The 24580-nt window shown below is 48.5% G+C and overlaps 2 protein-coding genes across 2 annotated transcripts in view; one reads left to right on the forward strand and one right to left on the reverse strand.

The window, feature by feature from the left end:
- The window catches only part of DNAH1 (dynein axonemal heavy chain 1), a 130581-nt gene that overhangs the window by 20501 nt on the left and 85500 nt on the right, over positions 1-24580 (reverse strand). The window contains exons 55-63 of the mRNA XM_048857658.2: positions 17492-17677; positions 9492-9683; positions 8058-8225; positions 4661-4852; positions 3986-4117; positions 3283-3408; positions 2526-2645; positions 1163-1312; positions 656-816 (exon numbers count right to left, since the gene is read on the reverse strand). Coding sequence (XP_048713615.1) covers positions 656-816; positions 1163-1312; positions 2526-2645; positions 3283-3408; positions 3986-4117; positions 4661-4852; positions 8058-8225; positions 9492-9683; positions 17492-17677 — 1427 coding nt within the window. The remainder of the gene's footprint in view (positions 1-655; positions 817-1162; positions 1313-2525; positions 2646-3282; positions 3409-3985; positions 4118-4660; positions 4853-8057; positions 8226-9491; positions 9684-17491; positions 17678-24580) is intronic.
- Positions 11248-14855, forward strand: LOC142072653 (HAUS augmin-like complex subunit 3). The gene is made up of 4 exons (XM_075130134.1): positions 11248-12531; positions 12755-13191; positions 14122-14338; positions 14622-14855. The coding sequence occupies exons 1-4, from the start codon at positions 11248-11250 to the stop codon at positions 14835-14837; spliced, it is 2154 nt and encodes a 717-aa protein (XP_074986235.1). The 3' UTR covers positions 14838-14855.

Raw genomic sequence — 24580 nt, forward strand, 5'->3', positions numbered from 1 at the left:
CATTGTATGAAATTTTAGTTTGTACTGACTTTGCTATTGCCTTTTATGTAGCTTGTTGTAAAACTAGGCCAATATCTAGATGAGTTGATGTACTCCCTGGAAGACCTCTGCGTACACCTGTTTGAGAACCACTGCCCTAAATGTCCCATCTGCTCTGGAGCCACATGGTACAACTATCTATGGTACGTACATGGCCCCCATTGCTATAATCCCTGAGCACCTGACAAAAGCACAGTGTGACAGAGAAAGGCTATTATCTTCATGAGGCACAGAGGAACTAAGGGCTTGTCTCCACTCTGTGCAGCGATCAATCCACTGGGGGTCGATTTAGTGGGTCTAGTGAAGACCCGCTAAATCGACCACCCATCGCTCTCCCATCAACTCCAGTACTCCAATGGAACAAGAAGCATAAGGTAAATCGATGGGAGAGTTTATCCCGTCAACCCAGTGCCCTAAATCACTTGTCCAAGGTCAGGAAGTCTGTGTCAGGGCACAAAATTGAACCCAGATCTCCAGAGTTCCAGGCTAGTACCCTCAGCACAGGACCATCCTTACTCACTCCATGTTGAGTTTGATTTCAATAGCACAGGAACAGGAGAGTGGCCAATGTTTGCAACAGTTCAGTGGCTACTGGTACAAAGGGGTGACTGGTTACCTGGGTGAGAGGGTGAAGTTAATCAGCGTGAGCTTGGTGGAGATCTCTGGCGTATAGTGGGGATTGGGCAGATTGGTAGTGATGTATATCTTGAAGTCCTCGTGGTATGGAATAACCGTATCTCCCAGCTTCAGCACCGTGCTGCCTTGCTGTTTATAAATCTGTAAAGAGAGGGACACGGACAACACAAGTCGGAACCTCTACATTTAAAAAACATAGATGTGTTGAGAGCCTGCAAAAGAGGGAGTCCCACCATTAATCTGGCTCCATTGCAGGCTGGCTAGATAAAGATTTTCAAAGCCATTTAGGAGATTTAGATGCACAATTTCCATTAATTTGTACTGAGCATCTAAATTCCTTGCCTCCAAAATCTCAACCTTACAAAACACATCTTCACTAAGGAAGGACAAAACCATTCTCATGCCAGTGCTGGAGAGCCCACTCCACCCCAGCTCCAGGCTGGCCAGGCTTCCTGCTCATCTCGTCAGACAAATAGCAGGGAAGAACCTGTTTCAGCAAGACGGGCTCAAGAGCCGGATCCAGTTCCTCCCCTACATTCTCCAGCAGGAACGGCTTCCCGAAGCGAATAGAGTTCTCCAAGCTGCGCAGAAAGTCCCGGTCGCTCAGCTTAGCCACCTCCAAACCGTTCTCCTTCTCCTGAAGGACAAGATGGTGAGAGAGGAGTCTAGGTGTGGGCAAAGCAGGGAAGCCAAACTGCTTGTGCATTAAACAAATAAGCGCGCTACTGCATTAAGATTGCAAATACAAAAAAAAAAAAAAAAACGACGTTCAAAGGCTTCGTCTGTGTTACCTATCAGGGCCTTATATCAGACTTAGCAAATGCCTACTAAGTGCAATGTGGCCAAGGTAACATGGGTATGTTTTGCATTTCCTGACTTCCTACATTCATAGCTGCAACTTTAGTGGAATCCCGCCCCTTCAGTGCTTCAGGGCTCAAAGATCTGCCTCTGATTAGCCTGCAAGGCAGGAGCAGCAAGGTGGGACTACAGAAGCCTCCAGGGAGTAGAGGAGTAGCAGCAGCAGCAAGGAAAGTTGCTAAATCCCCCCCACACACACACTAGAGAGAGCTGCTTCTGCTTTAAAGCACCAGTGACTCTCTCTGGAAACACTCCACTTGTACAGCAGTCTGGAGGCAGACCATATAGAACAAACTGCCTCCTGGCAGGCGAACACAAGGCACGGTGAGTGCTTTGGTTCTAATAATAATACCTAGCTCTTATACACTTTTCATCAGTAGATATTAAAGCACTTTACACTAGAGGCAGTATCATTATCTCCACTTTACAGATGGGGGAAACAGACACAGAGTGATTAAAGTGAGTTGCCCAAAGACACCCAACAGGCCAGGTCTCCTGCATCCCAGTCCAGTACATTAGTCACTAGGCCACACTGCCTCTCAAAGCCTGCAAGGGAGACTTCCTCTCTCCTCCCTGAGCTATTCTGCTACATTTATGGGTCAGGAAACGGTCTCAGGCTGGACCCCCCTTCGTATAAAACAACAGGAGTGCTCAGTGAGGGCCCTGGACTCTTCTCCCACTTAGTGAAAGTAGCCTGAATCTATGGACCTTTAAGGCAAACTGCAAAGCCCATCTATTCTGCCTGACTCTGGGGTGGGTTGGATTTTTTTCCTTGTCCTTTTCCTGTAAAAATCCCACCCCCAAGGGATTTAAGGCCTCTCTATACACAGCTCCAAACAGAGTCTGTTGTAAAAGGAAGGAAGGAAAGGAAGAGAGAGGGAGGAAACAAAATAGAAAGAACCATTGGGAATCTTCTGACCCTGAGGCTAGAACAATGGAAGGATCCCAGCAAACTTAGCTACCCCTTTGTCAAGAGTGGTAGAAACCCTTACCAAGTTCTTGATCCATTTGTTGGCTTGTCCCTGGGGGTCTATGAAGTGAGTCCAGCGCTGTGAAAACTGTGTTATTACTCCATTCTCCACAGACAGGGTGTCATTAGGCAAGCCGGCAATCTGATCACAGCCGAAAAGGCACATCAGATGTCTAACAGCAACTGTGTCTTACAACATAGGCATTCTTTCCTGCCACAGTTCAGTGTTTGATAAACTGCAGAGCTATCCATCTCGCAGCACATTAACATCTGATACACACATCTGGGTAACTCACAAGTGTCCTATACACACTGGACTCAGAACCTGGCCAACTACAACCACACTTAAACATGGTTGCAGCTAGCAAGGTTCTAACAATGCTTCTCTGACCAAGGAGGACAGTGATTCTTTTCTTGAGAAAATGTACTAGCCAAACCATTTTTTAGGCTAGATCCCCAAGCATGGTCTAACACATCACTCTCACCAGAAAGCCCTCTCCTCACTATCAGGGAAGCTGCGTTAGAGCCTTGCTAGCACCAGCAGTGTTTAAACAGGATCCAGTCTTGCTTTTGTGGAAGGAACCATGCGATGACGCAGAGCTGTGCTACAGAAGTGGAGAGACCGGAGCCAGGTCCTCCACCACATTAAAGTTCCTTTACACTGCTCAAAAGAGCTCTGAAGTCACCATAACCAGCCACTTCAGGATTCCCATTGTGAAGGGGACTCTTTGGGTGATGTAGAGCATCAGTTTGCATTAATGCTTTTGTCCACCACATACCTGCCATGATCTGATTTTCACTGGGTCTCCCAGAGTGCTTATCAAGCTTGGCTCACTGGTGTGCGGGACATTGTGTTCCTCCAGTTTCTTTAGCCAGTCCTCACATAGTGCTGTGCGGTACTGGCCCTGCCAAGGGAAGCAAAGCTCCATCAGCTAGACACTAGTGTGAATTATGCATTGGCGTGATTTGCTTTTAAAATCAACACTCCTACTGCTGTTCATGTTCAAATCCAGCTCCATGGCTCAGCCTAACCTCTTCAACAGGCCAAGGGGAAACTTGAGGCCCATTTGCCTGGTTGCCGCATGCATGCTCCATGGCACAGCCTCAACAGGGTTTAGACTTGCTGGTCACATCTTTCAAATTGCATCAGAAATTTCCCTCTTTAAGGGTCAGACATAGAGAATATGCTTTTGGGAACCCCACAGGCAGTCAGATTACTGAACTGGATAACTGTAGTGAGCCTGAGAAGTTCTTGGGCACCTGAGTTCTGTGGTGTAACACTAGCACAGTCCCTTCAACTTCAGTGCAACTGCCTTGGCATCATTGAGAGCTGAATTTGCCCCAGTGATCTGCTTTTCCCTTCAGCTTTTGGAAGCTGATCTACCAACAAAGAAGAGAGGCTGAATTCTAGACCCTGGGTTTAAGAGAGGTGGAAAGCTGTACTCAGATCCTTCAAAGAAAGAGTTCCTGTTATCTGCTTACTGTGAAAGGGCCCAAGTATGCCACGAAGCCAGCTGAAATCAGCACATCTCCTGCGATATTGTTGATCATATAATCCAGGTTCTGGACTGTGTCCTGCCAGCGCACCTTCTCATCTGCCAGTCCATTAATTAACTGTGGAATCACCACACACATCAGATCACCAGCCAGCTTTCTCATAGCACGGCCCCATTCCTATGGCCCACATCCCTACGAGGAGTGCCCTAGCTGTGCCACAGCTCCAACAACTCTTTTAAACTATGATCAGCCGCAACGGCCCCCCAGACGCTGCATATCACCAGGGCTTAGGGATGCTTTCGCCCTGCCCCTGGCCTATCTCAGGCACACTCTCCACACTGGGGCTGGGACGGAAGGTGGTGGAAGACAGCTTTGTCACCCAGGGATTCTCCCATGCCAGAGCAATCAGCAGCTGGGTGTTTAAACCGGCTTCCTAACCCCTTTGTGTTGTCACAGATGGGGCCAGGATCTGGCCCGGTGGGTCTATCCTGTTACTGGCATGAGCTGTGTGGCAGAAAATGCCATTAGAAGCAACATATAGAGATGAGACCTTTATTGTTAGCCCCATGAGCCCCCCGCAAATGTCTCATTACTAGTAAGGAATATGCCAAAAGCATGTTTGCCATGGAATTGGCGTCGGAACTTGGCTCTGTCCCTCACCTTGTCAGCCCGGCCCAGCCTCTGCTCACACAGCTCACACTTCATCTCCAGTTCTTCCTTCTTGGCGATGCAGTTCCTGTACTTGGCCTGCAGCGTGGCAATGCCATCCTCCACTTCTCTCAGGCGGTCCTTGGCTTCATCAAGGATCTTCTGAGTGACCTGCAGGTCCTCTTCTGCCTCCCGCAGGGCTTGCTGTGAAAAGAGAAGATGCACTGGAACTCCAGATCAGACTTCCATCCACCAAGGGAGAGTGCTTAGAGCTGGACTATATTCATGAGAACTACCTAGGCTATTTATGCTATGCAGTCAGAATTCAGCAACCCCACCCCAGAATGCTACAGCTTTCCCACTATCCTATCTCCAAGGTACCATGGGCTTTAGCTTATCCAACGCATAGGTTAATTCATCACTGCCTTGGCCAAGCCACTTGGGCTAATAGGGTGTTTAATGTTAAGAACATACTTTAGTGTTTAGGCACCCAAATAAACAGCCTGAGGTTCAAAGATGCTGAGCATTCCCAGGTCCCTCTGAAACCACTGGGGGAAAGAGCTGGGGGCCCAATATCTTTCAGGGGCAGGTCTACCAATATTAACCCCTGGCTGGTAGAGCCTGATTTCCTGTTAGTAGTAGCAGCCACAGACATGAGTTAAGCACTGTTACTTATGTTACTCCTCCCCTCCCCCGAAATCCTGACTCTACAGAGAAAACAGACTGTACATAATGGAGACAAATGGATGTTTGGGGAGCTCTAACCAGGAAATGCAGCACCAAGACCTCTCCAATAAGGTGCTTGAAAAGATAATATTCCATAGGAACTAAAATAATAATAATACAATGGTAGCACTTTCCATGTTCAAAACACTACACAAATATCAACTAATTACTCCTCAAACTCCCCTAAAGACAGATGAGTATTATCATCCATTGATATATAGGGAAACGGAAGCAGATACATGGTGATTTACCCAAGCTCACAAAAGAGCTGCTGTCTGAGCCAGGATTAGAATGAAAGAATAATCCCCAATCCCAGTGTAGCCCCCTAGACCACAATTGTCTCTAAACCACAAACTACATTTTACCTTCTGAACAAAAAATCCAATGATAAATATGGCATCTAAACTTTCCCCCGCATCACACCAGGGCCCTGTGACCTTACCCCTTCCAGAGTGCATGTGCTGAGGAGGGGAAGGTAAGCCCTCTGTGGGCACAGAGCAGTGTCTGCCTCGCCACCAAACGCAATAGTCTAAACCCACATCAACTCTTTACCCCTGAAAAAAGCCACCAGCTGGTTCTTACAGCTAGAGGGAGACGTGGGCCAGCTCCTCAGCTGCTGTAAATCAGAGTTACACCAGCTGAGGATCCAGCTCAGATGCTCTTGGATCACTGCTTGACAACCTCCAAAGGGGTGGAACTTGTTGTAATGGGATGGGGGGTGGGGGGAATTTCTGGAGTAACTTCTCAAACTCTCCAGTTGGCCTGGGCATGTAATGATTTTGACAAGCAAATGAAAGATCGCTGGTGTTCTTCGCTTCCATCACTGTAAAGGATGGAGGAATAGATTTTGTGCTGGGATGTGATGATTTTATAACTTTTTTTCAATTCCCATCCAACTGCCTGCTCAGTCTCCAGATGGCTACTGCAGTCCACAAGCCAAGTAGTAAAGCAGGATTCAGGGACTAGCTCCTCCATGGGTGTAAATCAGCATTGCTCTGATTTCAGTGGAGCTATGTTGATTGATACCCCTGGCCCTGGGTTGTATTCCCCTTCCTCCCTGTCGTCCCCCCCCCCAGTACAGAGCATTAAGTTAAAATTCATAGATTCATAGATATTAAGGTCAGAAGGGACCATTATGATCATCTAGTCCGACCTCCTGCACAACGCAGGCCACAGAATCTCACCCACCCACTTCTGCGAAAAACCTCTCACCAATGTCTGAGCTATTGAAGTCCTCAAATCATGGTTTAAAGACTTCAAGGAGCAGAGACCCCTCTAGCAAGTGACCCGTGCCCCATGCTATAGAGGAAGACGAAAAACCTCCAGGGCCTCTTCCAATCTGCCCTGGAAGAAAATTCCTTCCCGACCCCAAATATGGCAATCAGCTAAACCCTGAGCATATGGGCAAGATTCACCAGCCAGATACCCAGGAAAGAATTTTCTATAGTAACTCAGAACCCACCCCATCTAACATCCCATCACAGGCCATTGGGCCTATTTACCATGAATATTTAAAGATCAATTAATTGCCAAAATCATGTTATCCCATCACCCCATCTCCTCCATAAACTTATCGAGTCTAATCTTAAAGCCAGATCAGTCTTTTGGCCGCACTGCTTCCCTTGGAAGGCTATTCCAAAACTTCACTCCTCTGATGGTTAGAAACCTTTGTCTAATTTCAAGTCTAAACTTCCCGATGACCAGTTTATATCCATTTGTTCTTGTGTCCACATTGGTACTGAGCTCAAATAATTCCTCTCCCTTTCCGGTATTTATCCCTCTGATATATTTAGAGAGAGCAATCATATCTCCCCATAACCCTCTTTTGGTTAAGCTAAACAAGCCAAGTTCCTTGAGTCTTCTTTCATAAGACAGGTTTTCCATTCCTCGGATCATCCTAGTAGCCCTTCTCTGTACCTGTTCCAGTTTGAATTTATCCTTCTTAAACATGGGAGACCAGAACTGCACATAGTATTCCAGGTGAGGTCTCACCAGGGCCTTGTATAACGGTACTAACACCTCCTTATCTCTACTGGAAATACCTCGCCTGATGCATCCCAAGACCATATTAGCTTTTTTCACGGCCATATCACATTGGCGGCTCATAGTCATCCTATACAAGTGGGACGTGGGGGAGCTCCTTTACATACGGTTTACACTGGTCAAAGTATTAGTTTTGGGAATGTTTGGGATAAAGGATTTTGCTGGGATTGCTGTATTCCTCCAGAGGGACTGTTCTGGGCTGACATTTCATACCTGGTTCCCCGCGCTTGGGCTCAGACTCTTTGGTAAAGCCATGCTGTGCCAGGAAGGTTTGTTCTGTTCATTTTTAAATACTCTTTGGTCTCTCCCATGTGGCTGGCAGTTTTCACTACCTCCCACTAGAAAGGGCTGTAAGTCCCATTCACTTTAATGGAAAAGCTACACCCCTGAACAATGCAGACTTACTGACCTAAACGCTGATGTAGACAGTGCTATGTTGATGAGAGGGCTTCTCCTGTCAACACAGCTACCACCTCTTAGGGAGGTGGAGTACCTTCCCACATCAGCATAAGTAGCATCTTCACTACACTCTACAGCAGCACAGCTGCATGGGTGCAGTACTGTAAATGTAGGCAAGCCCTTGTTCCAGGCTCACCAGGTGCCATGTACCCTGTATGTCACACACAAGCAATGCTCTTACCCGCTTTGGTTCCACTCCTTTGGCCACAAAGTGGTATTTGTGCATGGCCCGCACCCACTGGCAGATGGAGGTGCAGGCTTTGGACACTTTGGCTATAGCTGCTGGTTGAAACTCCTCATTGTCAATATACGGCTGGATGTTTTTAATCACTGTATCTGCAATGTTGTCCTGGAAGGAATGATGGGGAGAGGGGTGAAAGATGGTGAGCAAAGGGCTGAGAGTAGTAGGGGTCCAGTGGGAGATCCCACAGTGATACAGTGAAGGGCTTAGAGTGCTATGGGAATGACAGTGTGAAATCCCATGCTGCTGTTGTGTGGAACAGTGTGTGTGCTGCCCCTCTTTCCATGCTGGTGCCCTTCCCTCGCTGGTTTTTGGGACAAAGGTGAATCAGTCTCTGTTTATTTATTCCCTCTGATTGTCTTTGTGGCTGTAGAAAAACACTCTTGTGGTTAAGCAGGTTTTTGTAGAACAGGAAAATCTGGCTAAAATAACTGTGTTTCTCTTTATTTTTGTGTTATCCTAGTCCCCGTCACAAGCCCTGTAAGTGAACGTCTTTCCTTGCTATGTCGGGTACTAAATGCAGGCCAGTTCAAACAGGGCTGCAAGCATCTCCCATATCCTCAGACACAGTCCTCACTGACCTTTTTTCAGCCTCTAACTCCCCAATTCCTGCCGGACCACAGCGAGGGCTACAGTTATCCTCCCACCAGGAGGGGGAACACTTGGACTCCTATTATGTCACTGCTGCTGACTGAACCAGCTAACCAGAGACCTGGGGGTAGTGAGCAGATAATCATCCTCCTGCTAGACCCCAAGAAAGCTATGGAATCTCAGTTCCACTTGCAATGTAGTGAGAGATCCAAGACTGCTTGTGAGCCTGGATTTCCCAAGCACTGCACCCACTGGGCTCTGGGCTGGACAGTTATGTTTCTGTGTTGCTGACACTTAAGAGCTTTACAAAATAAACTGTTGCAGCACAGAGGCATGATGGCTCCTTGTTCATCTCCTGGTGCAAGACTAGGAAACCACCTTTCTAGAACTGCAGTTCTGTGTGCTCCAACGCTGCTCCTGAGCAAGGCAAGGAGAGAATCAGAAGGGGAAATTTATTATGTATTTAATAATTTCTTGTTGCTCAAGGTGGTCAGACAACAAAACCACGCAAGAACCACTGACGATCTAGCAAAAGTGAATCCCCACCCTAGGCCATGTACCCTAGCATTCCCTTCACACTCCTTAAAATTTACTTCCCTTAGTGGCTTCTGAGTTGAAAGTTGGCTCCAATGATCTGTTTCTGACATAATACCATCACCCATAACATCAGCTCTCTGCTCTGTAGGCCTAACACATCACCTCTCACTTTTGGGGCACTCAAGGGTGGTCAGATCCCTGAGTTCCAACTGCACGACTATCCCCCCTCCTTGTGCCATTACTTACCTTATCATATTTAAACAGGCTTTCCAGGAACTTCCCTGGGTCCTGAAGAAGACCCTTGCCCGGCTCCCAGTAGTCATCCACCTTAGAGCCTGGCTTGTCTCCAGCCACTTTCTTGGGCTTGATTCCTTTCATAATACAGACAGCTTCAATCACCATCTTCACCCCAACGGGAGGCCTCTGCATAGCTCGCACCTAGAAAAAATAAGTGTCCCTGTAAGATGGGGAGTGGGTCAGCACAGCCCTTAACCTGATTTTCGGCACTGCATATTGGCAGCTATTGGATGCCAAAAATAGATTGTGCTGACACCACATCAGGGCTGAGCAACTGAGCACTAGGAGCTTTAACTCTGTCTCCTTGTTTGTAGGCCTCAAAAGGTGGTCTCTGTTTATATGGTCCCTGTGTTTGCAGAAGGGTCTTCTTCGCAGGGGTGGTGATGGGCAGCAGGGGCTGTCTCTTCATGGCACCAATGTGGAGAGGTAACTCCTTCCCGTAGCACTAGGGAACAGCAGTTTGCCCAGTCCAGCTATTGACGCAGGGAGGGGACTGAATCCTGTATTATTATCAAATACTATCCAAAGTGGAATTTCTTACCACGACCTTCCATACAGTGCACGTAGAGGGGTGGAGCAACTTGCCCAAGGCCACAGAGCCAGTCAGTGGCACAGCCAGGAACCACATCCAGGGAAACACCAAGTCCTCTGTTCAGATTGCCAGACACCACTTCCCCCATGATGGTGAACTCTACAATGTCCCTTTTAATCTGCATTTGCTGAGCCCAACAGTGTAAGAGCTGATTGTCTCTATTTGGCAGGATTCTCTGTTTCATTGCTATAGCCATTCCCCCAGCTCAGGATCTCTCACTCACATGCTGACTTGCGTTTAACATACAAGCAGATTTTATGCATACTGCTTATTCGTTCATCTGTAAAATAGCAATGTGAGGCACATTATATCACTAGCTAGTGACCTCAGTGGTGTGTGATATAACCTAACTACTGCCTATACCTAATCAGAACCTTAGCATGCATGTTATGATTTCCTACCCCTATGTAATTATCCCTCCTTTTTGTTAAGGCTACACAGTCTGTCTTACAGAGTTTGGGGTTTCTGCTTTGTCGTTCTTTCAGTGCTAAGGCCACGGGCAAAATTATTACTGAATACAGTGATTGGTGAAGCATCTCACCTGAGCCAGCAGGTGTGGCTTCTGATCCAGGAGGGGGTGGGAATGGGGTCCTCATGGCTACAGGTGAAATCAGCATGATTGATGAGGAAAGACTCATTTAAGTGAGGCCCTCAAGTGCTGTGCTGATTTTAGGGGGCTGGTAGATTTGAGTGGGAAGGATAGTGCTGGTGAGTATTACCAGGAGCCTGCCCTTGATCCTTTGGGATGGATGTCTCTCCAGTTTCCTTAGGGCTGTAAGTGCTACTGCATGGTAGCTATATGATCTGCCTTCATTAGAAACCACACAGACCTAGTGTGTTCAGATGGGTTCAGCCAATAAGCCTGAGACAATGGGCAGTGAGGGTGGCTTCACTGCTTGACTCCCTGGGAGATGTGGGTTTTCCTATTGATCTCTTGCTGCCCTGGGGGTTGGGTTTGCTGGAAGGTGTGTCCTGAACTCAGTGCTTTGTCTTTCAAACTGAAGAAGAGACTGATTGGAGTCCTTCCTGGAGCCAGAGAGTTTTGCACAGATGGTGGCTGCTGAGCAGAGCTGTGGGAGTGTTGTGCCTTTGTTGGGGGGGAATAACAGAAATATGCCATGTCTTTTGTTTTCTTCAGCATTAACCACTCTTGCCATGTTTACCCGGAGACGCTCCAGGGGCTTCTTACTGGACACGGTCAATAGAGGGGCAGAGTTTGTGGAGACCCTGAAGACTGTCTACCCCAAGGCTGATGCCCTTCATGAGAAGGACTTTGACTGGCTCTTTGACTGTCCCAAGACGGAGCAGTTCCTCGAGTGGTTCTGTAACACAGTGGGGGAGGAGAACGTACTGAGTCCTGGGGAAGTGGAAGCCTATCAGGCCCTCCTCAGTTCAGGGAAGCCTATTCTGGAAGGTGAAGCCCTAGAGCAGGTGCTGCAAACCTGCTGCCAATGCCCGCAGTTGAAGGGTGCCATGTCAGAGGATGAGGCTCTGCCCCTGGAGGCACTGGAGCGAGAGGCACAGGCATTGCATAGCCATAGTGCCTGCCAGCTGCGACGGCGCAACAAGCTCCAGATCCACGTGGCTAGCCTGAAGCAGCAGCTGTGCCACTTGGCAGACAAGGAAAGGAAGGTGGGCAGGGCGCTGAGAAAGGCCCAGCTGGACTTGGAGATGGAGAACTCTCAAACCAACAGTGTTCTGAGCCAGGTCTGCAAGGCAGCAAATCAGCTTGCAGAGTGGTACAGGGAAGCTGGGAATGGGAGGCTTCTGGTGCTGATGTCTGAGGCAGATCTGGGCCACTACATGGAGCTGGAGGAGCTGGCTACAAGGGCTTTAGTGGCGTTCATCCAGAAGGCACTGCCAGGCACCACCCAGGCTCCAGATGCTGAGGGGGCAGGCTTACAGGGAGTGAAGAGACAGAGCAGCCCCCAAGCAAAGCTGGACACTCAGGCCCCGGCAGGTTTAGCTCAGACTGTGCTGCCAGGGAACACTGGGAGTCTCAATGAGTGTGTGGCAGATCCCAAAATGGGTGTAGAGACCCAGGAGGAGCTGGTCAGGGAGACAGTGGCAGGGCTCCCCCAGAAATCCTTGCCAGAAGAGGACAATGGCCCCAAAGCAGAGGCTGTGGGTGTGGAAGCCCTATATGGTCAGGACAGCTGCCAGGAAATGGTGAAGGGACTAGCAGAAGCTGCCCACGTAATGTTGTTGGCGAGCATGGAGGGTCCTGAAGCCAAGCTCCTAGAGAGCCTAGGCAGCTACCAGGAGGAGCTGGAGCGCATGGCACTGGCTTACATCTGCAGCCAGAAAGAGCTAATCATCACCTCAGCAGAAGTTGACGGTATCTGGGCTGGACTGCAGTGGGCAGAGAGGGCCCTGAAGAGCAGCAAAGAGAACAAGGTAGGGGTCTGCTCCTCTCTCTCTGCTCCCGTCCTCTACCCTTCCAGTAGCACTGGCACATGGGCCATGGGAAAACCTCTGATTTAAGTGTGGGTAGGAGCCAGTATATATTACAAGGGGAGATAAAACTCTGTCCAGGGCTGAGTGCATGTGCTTTTGCAGAGTGCAGGAAGACCTTTCATATCTGTGAGTGCATGTCTCTTGGTTGTGCTCTGCTTTGCAGGTGGTGGAGGATGAGCTCAGCCTTCGCATAGCCACCTTCCAGGAGCAGCTGTGCGCCCTCCAAAGTGACATAGACCAGACCCAAACCCAATACCTTATGCCCCTCCTTCAGGCCACTGCTCGCCTCCTTCACTTGCCTGTCCTGCAAGCAGAGCTCGATGGGGAAGCAGTTCACCTTGGGTACACCACCCTGAAGCAGGAAGAGGTTGCAGGGCAGCTGATGGCCCAGCACAGCCGCCTGGAGCTGCTGGGACTACAGCTGAAGCTGGAGAAGCAGCAGCAGCAGCAGGTGGGGACCTGTCTGGAAGAGATGGTAGCTGTCCTGCAGGAAGCCAGCGCCAATCTTCAAAGGCGGCTCGCCTGCTTTGAGGATTCCAGCCTGTACATCAAGATCTGTCCACGCACTCTGATAGATCCCAGAGATGTCACCACCATACGGTAAAGATGGCTCTGCCTTGGAGCTGGGGAGGAGGTGTGATGCCCATCAGTGGGGGAGTAGGTCATAAATTATTAGAGACCTGGAGATGCTGCCATATGAAGAGATCTTTAGAAAAGAGAGGAGAAGAGGAGGTCTGATGGATACAAAATAATGAATAGTCTATAAAAGGCAAATCTATTGCTTCCTTCTACCCCCTCATAATACAAGGGGAAGGGCCAGAAACTGGGTGGTGATAAGCTCCCTGTTTGACTTATCAGTCTTACAAAATGAAACTGTTCCTCTGCAGGTTTGCACCAAAAATTGTCTAGCGCCAACGATGCAGACATTTCTGCCAGATGGATGCAGAGCTGGGGGCATGGGGAGGAGCATGGACCTTCCACACCCATCTCCCTCCTTATGCATCAATAAAGGCATGCGTTCAGCCAAAGAGAGGGCATGCCCCAGCCAGAAGGTAGTACAGCTATTTGGAACACCTTTGCCAACACAGAAACTTCCTCTGTGGGCAGAACCTGGTAATGGACAGTTGAAGTTTCTATGAAGCACTGGGTGTGGACTACTGTTGGCAAGGAGACAATGGAATGGACTGATCATGGTTCCAATCCAGTCTGGCAATCCCTAGATGTGTGCCTGATTTGCTTTCGTGGGCATTGAGAGATTGCACGTCCCCATTGAGATGAATGGGTGTAGTTCACTCGGAGCCACTATCTTCTCTGCCTAGAGGTTCAGGCAGACCCTACTGCATCTGGGCACTTTCCTATTCACAACTGTTAGAGCTAGTCACACTCTTTAAATGAAGGCTTAAATTCTGCAAAATCTGATGAGCTTCCAGAGATGTGGGGGTGCTAGCTCCATCCAGTCACCAAGGGAATCATTGCTCCTTAGCTCTGGCTGGTGCCCTCACTCTTGTGTTGTCTTTTCCCCTCTCTCAGGCTCTGGGAGATGCTGGAGAAGCAGGGCCAGGAGAAGGAACTCTTCCGCACCTATGAGACGCTGGCAAGCCGTGGCTCGCGCCTGCGCCAAGAGCAGAGGATGCTGGAAGTGCAGCTTGCAGTGTCCCCAGCCCAGCTCCCCATGCTGGAGTCTGATAATGAGATGCTCTATAAGATAATGTATAGTGACTCCAACCAACTACTGCTGAATGCCCAGGTGTGCAAGGACCCCCAACCCCTGGGGTGGTGTCATCTTCACATGGCCTCTCGGGTGGCCTTCTAAAATCATGTGACCTTGCCAGCCAATCAGCAGCCATGGGTCATGTTGCAGAGGCATCTGTATTTTGCTTGCAGCATCCCCTTTAGATTACAGGGTATCCTGATAGGCTGGTGTGGAGCTGCTTTCTCCTGCCGCTCCATGATTCATTACTGTAGCAGGAGGAAGATTTTCCTTTCCTACACTTCCACAACACAGTTGGGTTTTTCCTCTTTCCCTGCAGGAGCTGGCTGAGCCTATCGAGCAACTCTATGCCATACAGGCCAAACTCTATCAGATGCTGATGGACCTCCTGAGTGACCTGAAGGCCAAACGGAAATCCCTGCAGACCCACTTCCAGCAGACAGAGCGCAATCTCTACGTGCACTTCTTCCATGATGCCAACCAGCTGAGGGAGGTGGTGCAGCAGCTGGAGAAACAGGCCTTGGCCTTCTCCTAGGGCTCAGCAATGGAACAACCCTACCCAGCACCCCAGGGGGCAGGTTGAGGAGATTTTTGCTGCCTGTTCTGGAAGCGTTTGCCCCAAAGGGTGGAGAATCACAGAGATCCTTGCTATGCTGATAAGTTACATATTACTTTGTCCTGTTCTCCTCCTCACAGCAAAAAGATCAAATTTCACATGGGGCTAGTACTTGGGGTTTACACTGGGGTGGAAACCTGCCCCAACCATGTATAAAATCTGTCTCACTGAGGTTGGGTGGGTTTCTCATGGTGCATAGGCCACTGAAGAGAAGTTAACGTTCTTCCATGATTCACAGTGGGGAAACCTCACAGAAGAACTCTGCATTATGCCCATGAAGGCTGAGGGGTCAGGAGGGGAGTGCACTGAGCAGGCAGACCAGGAGAGGGGTGGGTGCCTGGATTTCTCTGCTCCTCTCCCAGTGCAGTGGGCTACAGCTGGCTGGAAGGATTGTGTGAGTGGGGCAGCAGTGGACAGGTAAAAAATAAAGGCATGTTTCATGGTATTTTCCTAAGGAGATATTGATTCATAATCATGGGGAAGGGGCATGTATCTGTCTCTGTCCTTCCTGGTTTCGTCTGTCTCCTCTCCCCTGCTGCTCCAAACCTGTGAAGGAAATGGGGAGCAGGGGTTTCAAGGTGAGCTTATTTCCCTTTGTTTCCCAAGGCCATCTGCTAAAGACCTTCTTCCTGTACTGCTCCAGAGCTGAAATGTGTGGCTTAGTTGAGAGCTTTGACGGTGGGCTTGCTTGGCACACTCACCTACTGAAATCAGGAATGGGCCTCCTTTCTCCATGGTTAACTCTAAAGTAAAGACACTTATTGAATTACGTTAAATCATGTTAATTCTGTTCACTTCCTCCTTTTTTAAAAGGATATTTAGTGTCCAGCTTCTCAAGCCTGCATCTACTTTGAAGTCCTCTCTGGCCAGAAAAGAGAGCTCCTGTAGCAGCAGTGCAAGCTACATTATGCTGCCCTGCTATTAACCCTCCAAACCTGATCTGACTGGCCTATTATACCATGACGCTGTGGACAGTTGGCAGCTGGTCACAATAACACATCATCCCTGGTGTCCTATAGACAGCCTAAAAATACTGAAGGCAGACCAGCTAGCTGCATGTACCAGCTAGGAGTGAGAGGCCTGTGACCAAAGCTGCTGTTTAATAGTCTGCATCTAGACTGTGAAGTGATTGGACTGTTTAGGAGCCAGCTGTCCCTGCTGAGATAAGACCACTTAGGTGTGCACAGATAGCCAAACCTATATGACTGTTCATCCCTTGCCTTAGGGGGTCAGGGGCTGCTGCTTTTGATGATGGTTAGAGATATCAGGGATGGTCAAGATAATACTTAGTCCTGCCATGAGTGCAGGGGACTGGACTAGATGACCTCTCAAGGTCCCTTCCAGTCCTATAATTCTATGTGGATGCTGGTCCAGTTCCTAATGTCATTAGCTCACTTAGATCCATTTTGCAAAGCCTCTAAAATGCTTTCACCTGGTAGCCAACTCTTTGATCACTGTTTGCCTGGGCTGGTTTTGAAATGGTGACTTCAATGTGACTGCTCCAAATACCATTAAGGCCCTACCAAATTCACGGCCCTGAAAAACACGTCACAGACTATGAAATCTGGTCTCCTCCTGCAAAATCTGGTCTTTTGTGTGCTTTTACCCTATGCTATACAGATTTAACAGAAGAGACCAGCATTTTTCAAATTGGGGGTCCTGACCCAAAAGGGAGTTGGGGGGGGGGGGGTCACACAAGGTTACTTTAGGCTGGGTTGTGGTATTGCCACCCTCACTTCTGCAGAGTTGGGTGGCTGGAGAGCAGAGTAGCAGTGCAGAAGTAAGGGTCGAAATATTTTCCATACCACTCTTACTTCTGCGCTCCTGCCTTCAGAGTTGGGTGGACAGGGAGTAGCAGTTGCTGACTGAGGGCCCAGCTCTGCATGCAGTAGTGCAGAAGGGTGGTCAATACCATACCAGGCCATCCTTACTTCTGTGCTGCTGCTGGTGGTGGCTCTGCCTTCAGAGCTGAGCTCCTGGCCAGCAGCCTCCACTCTCTGGCCAGCAGCAGCGCAGAAATAAGGATAGCAGTACCACAACTCCCCCTACAATAACCTTGCGACCCGCCTACAACTCCTTTTTGGGTCAGGACCCCTGCAATTACAACACTGTGAAATTTCAGATTTAAATAGCTGAAGTCATTTAATTTATGATTTTTAAAGTCCCACCACAGTGAAATTGACCAAAATGGACCATGAATTTGGTAGGGCCCTACCCACTGTTATTCCCCTGGCTCATCTTGTCTAAAGATGTGGATTCACATTAGTAAACATTACTGTGAAGCAGCTTGGTGTCTCAGCAAGGTAAGGCTCTAAAAAATGTAATTTACGTTTTTTAAAGGACCGGGAATCCTGAATGCTAGAACCCAGTCATGGCTTCAGAAAGGAGATCGGCTGGGGAAACTGCAGATTTGTGCATATGTATAGATTCTCCTGCTGGTATCCTTTACAGCTACGATGCAGCCTTGCTCCATAGCACAGTGCCTAGGGGCACTCATTGACACAGCGATTCAGAGAGGGCTGCACAAGAAAGACATACTCACGAAAAGCATTAATCCCTCCACCTTCTATTACCTCCGTGACATCATTTTTGTTAAGATTTCTTAGGCTGGCTAGAGCAGCATCCAGTGCAGGGAGAGCTTCGGCCAGGTCCTTCTGGGCATCGTCTGCAATGGCCTGGGCTGTCTGAGCTTTCACTTTGGCTTTCATCTCTTCAGCCCGCACAGCATTTCGTGTCTCCTCTGCCACGGCCGTGTCCACCTGCAGTGCCAGACACAGACTCAGAACAAGAGCACAGTTTTCCAAAGGCCTGAGCCGATGCACCTGTGCTGCTCGGCTCAGGGCCTTGGTTTCATTGACAACATCCAGCGTTTCCCACTACAGTGTGTGTGTGTGTGTGTGTGTGTGAGAGAGAGAGAGAGTTATTGATGCCTGATGAAATCTGCACAGGGTACAAGATGCGTTCTCCTACTCGAGCATCACAGACTCATACTGGAATCCGAATGCAAGCATGGGAGTCTATTCTAGTTTGTGCATTGCTGGTAGCAGTACAGATTTTTCAGCTGACATTTATGTCACTGCTCTGTTGATGGATGAGCCGGAAGAGACTCCAGCTCCGTCTCCCATAGCTGCGTTTGCTCTGCAGGCGTAAACTGCAGTAAATGCTTATTTTTGGCAGCACAGTGAGCAGACATGAATTGCGACACACCTAAGTGACAGCTCTGAGAAAAAAGAAGTGCCTTGTTAAAGTCCCTTTTCTGATTGTACCTAGGCTTTTTAATAGCTTCAGTCTTGCGTGGTTTAAAAAAACACTTGGGAAATGCAATGGAAGCAGGGGCTTTCTTATGAGTGGATCAATTAAATAAGAGGTGTGGGGAAAATAAATAGATTGAAAATGACTGTCACACAGGGCCACAATAGATCTAGGCTTGTTTGCAAACTTGAGCAGCTTATTATGTGTGATCAGGCTGATTTACCATATCTTGCTAGGTATAGCCTTAGGGTATGTCTACACTACGAAATTAGGTCGAATTTATAGAAGTCGGTTTTTTAGAAATCAGTTTTATATATTCAAGTGTGTGTGTCCCCACAGAAAATGCTTTAAGTGCATTAACTTGGCGGAGTGCTTCCACAGTACTGAGGCTAGAGTCGACTTCTGGAGCACTGCACTGTGGGTAGCTATCCCACAGTTCCCGCAGTCTCCGCTGCCCACTGGAATACTGGGTTGAGATACCAATGCCTGATGGGGCTAAAACATTGTCACGGGTGGTTCTGGGTACATATCGTCAGGCCCCCGTTCCCTCTCTCCCTCCGTGAAAGCAAGGGCAGACCATCGTTTCGCGCCTTTTTTCCTGAGTTACCTGTGCAGACGCCATATCACGGCAAGCATGGAGCCCGCTCAGTTCAGTCACCGTATGTCTCCTGGGTGCTGGACGCGGTACTGTATTGCTACACAGTAGCAGCAACCCATTGCCTTGTGGCAGCAGATGGTGCAATAGGACTGGTAGCCGTCATCGTCATGTCCGAGGTGCTCCTGGCCACGTTGGCCAGGAGCGCCTGGGCAGACATGGGCGCAGGGACTAAATTTGGAGTGACTTGACCAGGTCATTCTCTTTAGTCCTGCAGTCAGTTCTATTGAACCATCTTATGGTGAGCAGGCAGGCGATACGCATTGCTAGCAGTCGTACTGTACCATCTTCTGCCAGGCAGGCAAGAGATGAGGATGGCTAGCAGTCTTACTGCACTGTCTTCTGCTGAGCAGCCATGAGATGTGGATGGCTTGCAGTCCTGCACTGTCTGCTGCCAGCCAAAGATGTAAAAGATAGATGGAGTGGACCAAAACAAGAAATAGACCAGATTTGTTTTGTACTCATTTGCTTCCTCCCCTCCCCCGTCTAGGGGACTCATTCCTCTAGGTCACACTGCAGTCACTCACAGAGAAGGTGCAGCGAGGTAAATCTAGCCATGTATCAGAGACCAGACTAACCTCTTTGTTCCAATAAGAACAATAACTTAGGTGCACCATTTCTTATTGGAACCCTCCGAGAAGTCCTGCCTGAAATACTCCTTGATGTAAAGCCACCCCCTTTGTTGATTTTAGCTCCCTGAAGCCAACCCTGTAAGCCATGTCATCAGTCGCCCCTCCCTCCGTCAGAACAACGGCAGACAATCGTTCCGCGCCTTTTTTCTGTGCGGACGCCATACCAAGGCAAGCATGGAGGCCGCTCAGCTCACTTTGGCAATTAGGAGCACATTAAACACCACATGCATTATCCAGCAGTATATGCAGCACCAGAACCTGGCAGAGCGATACCGGGCGAGGAGGCGATGTCAGCGCGGTCACGTGAGTGATCAGGATATGGACACAGATTTCTCTGAAAGCATGGGCCCTGCCAATGCATGCATCATGGTGCTAATGGGGCAGGTTCATGCTGTGGAAGGCCGATTCTGGGCTCGGGAAACAAGCACAGACTGGTGGGACCGCATAGTGTTGCAGGTCTGGGACGATTCCCAGTGGCTGTGAAACTTTCACATGCGTAAGGGCACTTTCATGGAACTTTGTGACTTGCTTTCCCCTACCCTGAAGCGCATGAATACCAAGATGAGAGCAGCCCTCACAGTTCAGAAGCGAGTGGCGATAGCCCTGTGGAAGCTTGCAAAGCCAGACAGCTACCGGTCAGTTGGAAATCAATTTGGAGTGGGCAAATCTACTGTGGGGGCTGCTGTGATGCAAGTAGCCCACACAATCAAAGATCTGCTGATATCAAGGGCAGTGACCCTGGGAAATGTGCAGGTCATAGTGGATGGCTTTGCTGCAATGGGATTCCCTAAATGTGGTGGGGCCATAGACGGAACCCATATCCCTATCTTGGCACCGGAGAACCAAGCCGGCGAGTACATAAACCGCAAGGGGTACTTTTCAATAGTGCTGCAAGCTCTGGTGGATCACAAGGGACGTTTCACCAACATCAACGTGGGATGGCCGGGAAAGGTGCATGATGCTCGCATCTTCAGGAACTCTGGTCTGTTTCAAAAGCTGCAGGAAGGGACTTTATTCCCAGACCAGAAAATAACTGTTGGGGATGTTGAAATGCCTATATGTATCCTTGGGGACCCAGCCTACCCCTTAATGCCATGGCTCATGAAGCCATACACAGGCAGCCTGGACAGTAGTCAGGAGCTGTTCAACTACAGGCTGAGCAAGTGCAGAATGGTGGTAGAATGTGCATTTGGACGTTTAAAGGCGCGCTGGCCAGTTTACTGACTCGCTTAGACCTCAGCGAAACCAATATTCCCACTGTTATTACTGCTTGCTGTGTGCTCCACAATATCTGTGAGAGTAAGGGGGAGACGTTTATGGCGGGGTGGGAGGTTGAGGCAAATCGCCTGGCTGCTGGTTACGCGCAGCCAGACACCAGGGCAGTTAGAAGAGCACAGGAGGGCGCGGTACGCATCAGGGAAGCTTTGAAAACCAGTTTCATGACTGGCCAGGCTACGGTGTGAAAGTTCTGTTTGTTTCTCCTTGATGAAACCCCCCGCCCTTTGTTTCACTCTACTTCCCTGTAAGCTAACCACCCTCCCCTCCTCCCTTCGATCACCACTTGCAGAGGCAATAAAGTCATTGTTGCTTCACATTCATGCATTCTTTATTCATTCATCACACAAATAGGGGGATGACTACCAAGGTAGCCCAGGAGGGGTGGTAGAGGAGGGAAGGAAAATGCCAAACAGCACTTTAAAAGTTTACAACTTTAAAATTTATGGAATGCCAGCCTTCTGTTTTTTGGGCAATCCTCTGTGGTGGAGTGGCTGGTTGGCCGGAGGCCCCCCCACCGCGTTCTTGGGTGTCTGGGTGTGGAGGCTATGGAACTTGGGGAGGAGGGCGGTTGGTTACACAGGGGCTATAGTGGCAGTCTGTGCTCCAGCTGCCTTTGCTGCAGCTCAACCATACACTGGAGCATACTGGTTTGATCCTCCAGCAGCCTCAGCATTGAATCCTGCCTCCTCTCATCACGCTGCCGCCACATTTGAGCTTCAGCCCTGTCTTCAGCCCACCACTTACTCTCTTCAGCCCGCCACCTCTTCTCCCGGTCATTTTGTGCTTTCCTGCACTCTGACATTATTTGCCTCCACGCATTCGTCTGTGCTCTGTCAGTGTGGGAGGACAGCATGAGCTCAGAGAACATTTCATCACGAGTACGTTTTTTTTTCTTTCTAATCTTCACTAGACTCTGGGAAGGAGAAGATCCTGTGATCATTGAAACATGCAGCTGGTGGAGAAAAAAAAAGGGACAGCGGTATTTAAAAAGACACATTTTATAAAACAGTGGCTACACTCTTTCAGGGTAAACCTTGCTGTTAACATTACATACATAGCACATGTGCTTTCGTTACAAGGTCGCATTTTGCCTCCCCCCACCGCGTGGCTACCCTCTCAACCCTCCCCCCTCCCCGTGGCTAACAGTGGGGAACATTTCTGTTCAGCCATAGGCAAACAGCCCAGCAGGAACGGGCTCCTCTGAGTGTCCCCTGAAGAAAAGCACCCTATTTCAACCAGGTGACCATGAATGATATCTCACTCTCCTGAGGATAACACAGAGAGATAAAGAACGGATGTTGTTTGAACGCCAGCAAACACACACTGCAATGCTTTGTTGTACAATGATTCCCGAGTACGTGTTACTGGCCTGGAGTGGTAAAGTGTCCTACCATGGAGGATGCAATAAGGCTGCCCTCCCCAGAAACCTTTTGCAAAGACTTTGGGAGTACATCCAGGAGAGCCGCAAATTCCAGGGCAAATTAATCCTTTCACATGCTTGCTTTTAAACCATGTATAGTATTTTAAAAGGTACACTCACCAGAGGTCCCTTCTCCGCCTGCCGGGTCCAGGAGGCAGCCTTGGGTGGGTTCGGGGGGTACTGGCTCCAGTTCCAGGGTGAGAAACAGTCCCTGGCTGTCGGGAAAACTGGTTTCTCCGCTTGCTTGCTGTGAGCTATCTACAACCTCCTCCTCCTCATCATCATCTTCTTCGTTCCCAAAACCTGCTTCCGTGTTGCCTCCATCTCCATTGAAGGAGTCAAACAACATGGCTGGGGTAGTGGTGGCTGAACCCCCTAAAATGGCATGCAGCTCATCATAGAAGTGGCATGTTTGGGGCTCTGACCCGGAGCGGCCGTTCGCCTCTCTGGTTTTCTGGTAGGCTTGCCTCAGCTCCTTAAGTTTCACGCGGCACTGCTTCGGGTCCCTGTTATGGCCTCTGTCCTTCATGCCCTGGGAGATTTTGACAAAGGTTTTGGCATTTCGAAAACTGGAACGGAGTTCTGATAGCACGGATTCCTCTCCCCATATAGCGATCAGATCCCGTACCTCCCGTTCAGTCCATGCTGGAGCTCTTTTGCGATTCTGGGACTCCATCATGGTCACCTCTGCTGATGAGCTCTGCATGGTCACCTGCAGCTTGCCACGCTGGCCAAACAGGAAATGAGATTCAAAAGTTCGCGGTTCTTTTCCTGTCTACCTGGTCAGTGCATCAGAGTTGAGAGTGCTGTCCAGAGCGGTCACAGTGGAGCACTCTGGGATAGCTCCCGGAGGCCAATACCATCAAATTGTGTCCACAGTACCCCAAATTCGACCCGGCAAGGCCAATTTAAGCGCTAATCCACTTGTCAGGGGTGGAGTAAGGAAATCGATTTTAAGAGCCCTTTAAGTCAAAATAAAGGGCTTCATTGTGTGGACGGGTGCAGGTTTACATCGATTTAACACTGCTAAATTCGACCTAAAGTCCTAGTGTAGACCAGGGCCACTTGAGGAGCACCTGTCTCTCTCAAAGAAAAGTAGAGCCACAATTACAGAGCTCAGCATCAATACCAGGTCTCCAGCAGAGGGCAATCGTGAGTTTCAAGGCTCCTAACTGTAAAGTGCCTGGCTCAGCATGGTATTGGTTACACATGGTCATGATAAAAAACACTTTATATGCTCTATACCAAGTACTTGGGGATGCATTGATAGAATGCTCATATGGCTGACTGTGCCTGACATTCAAATAATAAAGGATGTTTTTAAAAGGAACAAAAAGAATCCTGCTACTGGTATTGGATCATTGCAAGATGGAAATGGGTGAATTATCAATAATGCAGAAAAGGCAGAAATATTCAATTAATATTTCTATCTATATTTGGGGGGAAAACGGATGGTGCAGTCTCATCATATGGTGATAACACTCTTTCCATTCACTAGTAGCTCTGGAGGCTATTAAACAGAACCTACTAAAGATCAACATTTTTAAATCAGCAGGTCCAGATAACTTGTATCTAAGAAGTTTAAAAGAGCTGATTGAGGAGCTCCCTGGACCATTAATGTTGATTTTCAGTAAATCCTGGAGCACTGGGGGATTTCCAGAAGACTGGAAGAAAGCAAATATTGTACCAATTTTTAAAAAGGATAAACAGGACGACCCCGGTAATTATACGCCTGTAAGCCTGACATTGATCCCAGGCAAAATAATGAAGTGGCTGATACAAGACTCAATTAACAAAGAACTAAAGGAGAGTAATATAATTAATGCAAATTAACAGGAGTTTATGGAAAATAGATCCTGTCAAATTAACTTTATCTTTTTTTGATGAGATTAGAAGTTTGGTTGAGAAAAGTAACAGTATTGATGTAATATACTTAGTCTTCCATACGGTGTTTGACTTGGTACTGCATGACATTTTGATTAAAAAACTAGAATGATACAAAATTAATACGGCACACATTAAATGGATTAAAAACTGGCGAACTGATAGGTCTCAAAATGTAACTGTAAATGGGAAACAGGCATCGACAGGTCTGTTTCTAATGGGGTCCCACAGGGATCAGTTCTTGGCCCTATGATGTTTAACTTTTTTATCAATGACCTGGAAGAAAACATAATATCATACTGATAAAGTTTGCAGATGATAAAAATAGGGAAAGTATGAAATAGTGAAGAGGACAGGTCACTGATCCAGAGAGCTCTAGCTTGCCAGGGTACAAACAAACAATATGCATTTTAATACAGCTAAATGTAAATGTATACATCTAGGAACAAAGACTGTAGGCCATATTTACAGGATGGCAGATTCTATCATGGGAAGCAGTGACTCTGAAAAAGATTTGGGGGTTGCAGTGGATAATCAGCTG

Source organism: Caretta caretta, chromosome 7 (assembly GCF_965140235.1).
Source record: "Caretta caretta isolate rCarCar2 chromosome 7, rCarCar1.hap1, whole genome shotgun sequence".
NCBI lineage: Eukaryota > Metazoa > Chordata > Testudines > Cheloniidae > Caretta > Caretta caretta.

Bases quoted from the DNA above. Each gene is read 5' to 3' on its own strand.
- LOC142072653 (XM_075130134.1), top strand. From the start codon at position 11,248: ATGCCATGTCTTTTGTTTTCTTCAGCATTAACCACTCTTGCCATGTTT. The intron at 13,192-14,121 runs GTAAAGATGGCT...CCCCTCTCTCAG, and splicing joins AGAGATGTCACCACCATACG to GCTCTGGGAGATGCTGGAGA. The intron at 14,339-14,621 runs GTGTGCAAGGAC...CTTTCCCTGCAG, and splicing joins AACTACTGCTGAATGCCCAG to GAGCTGGCTGAGCCTATCGA.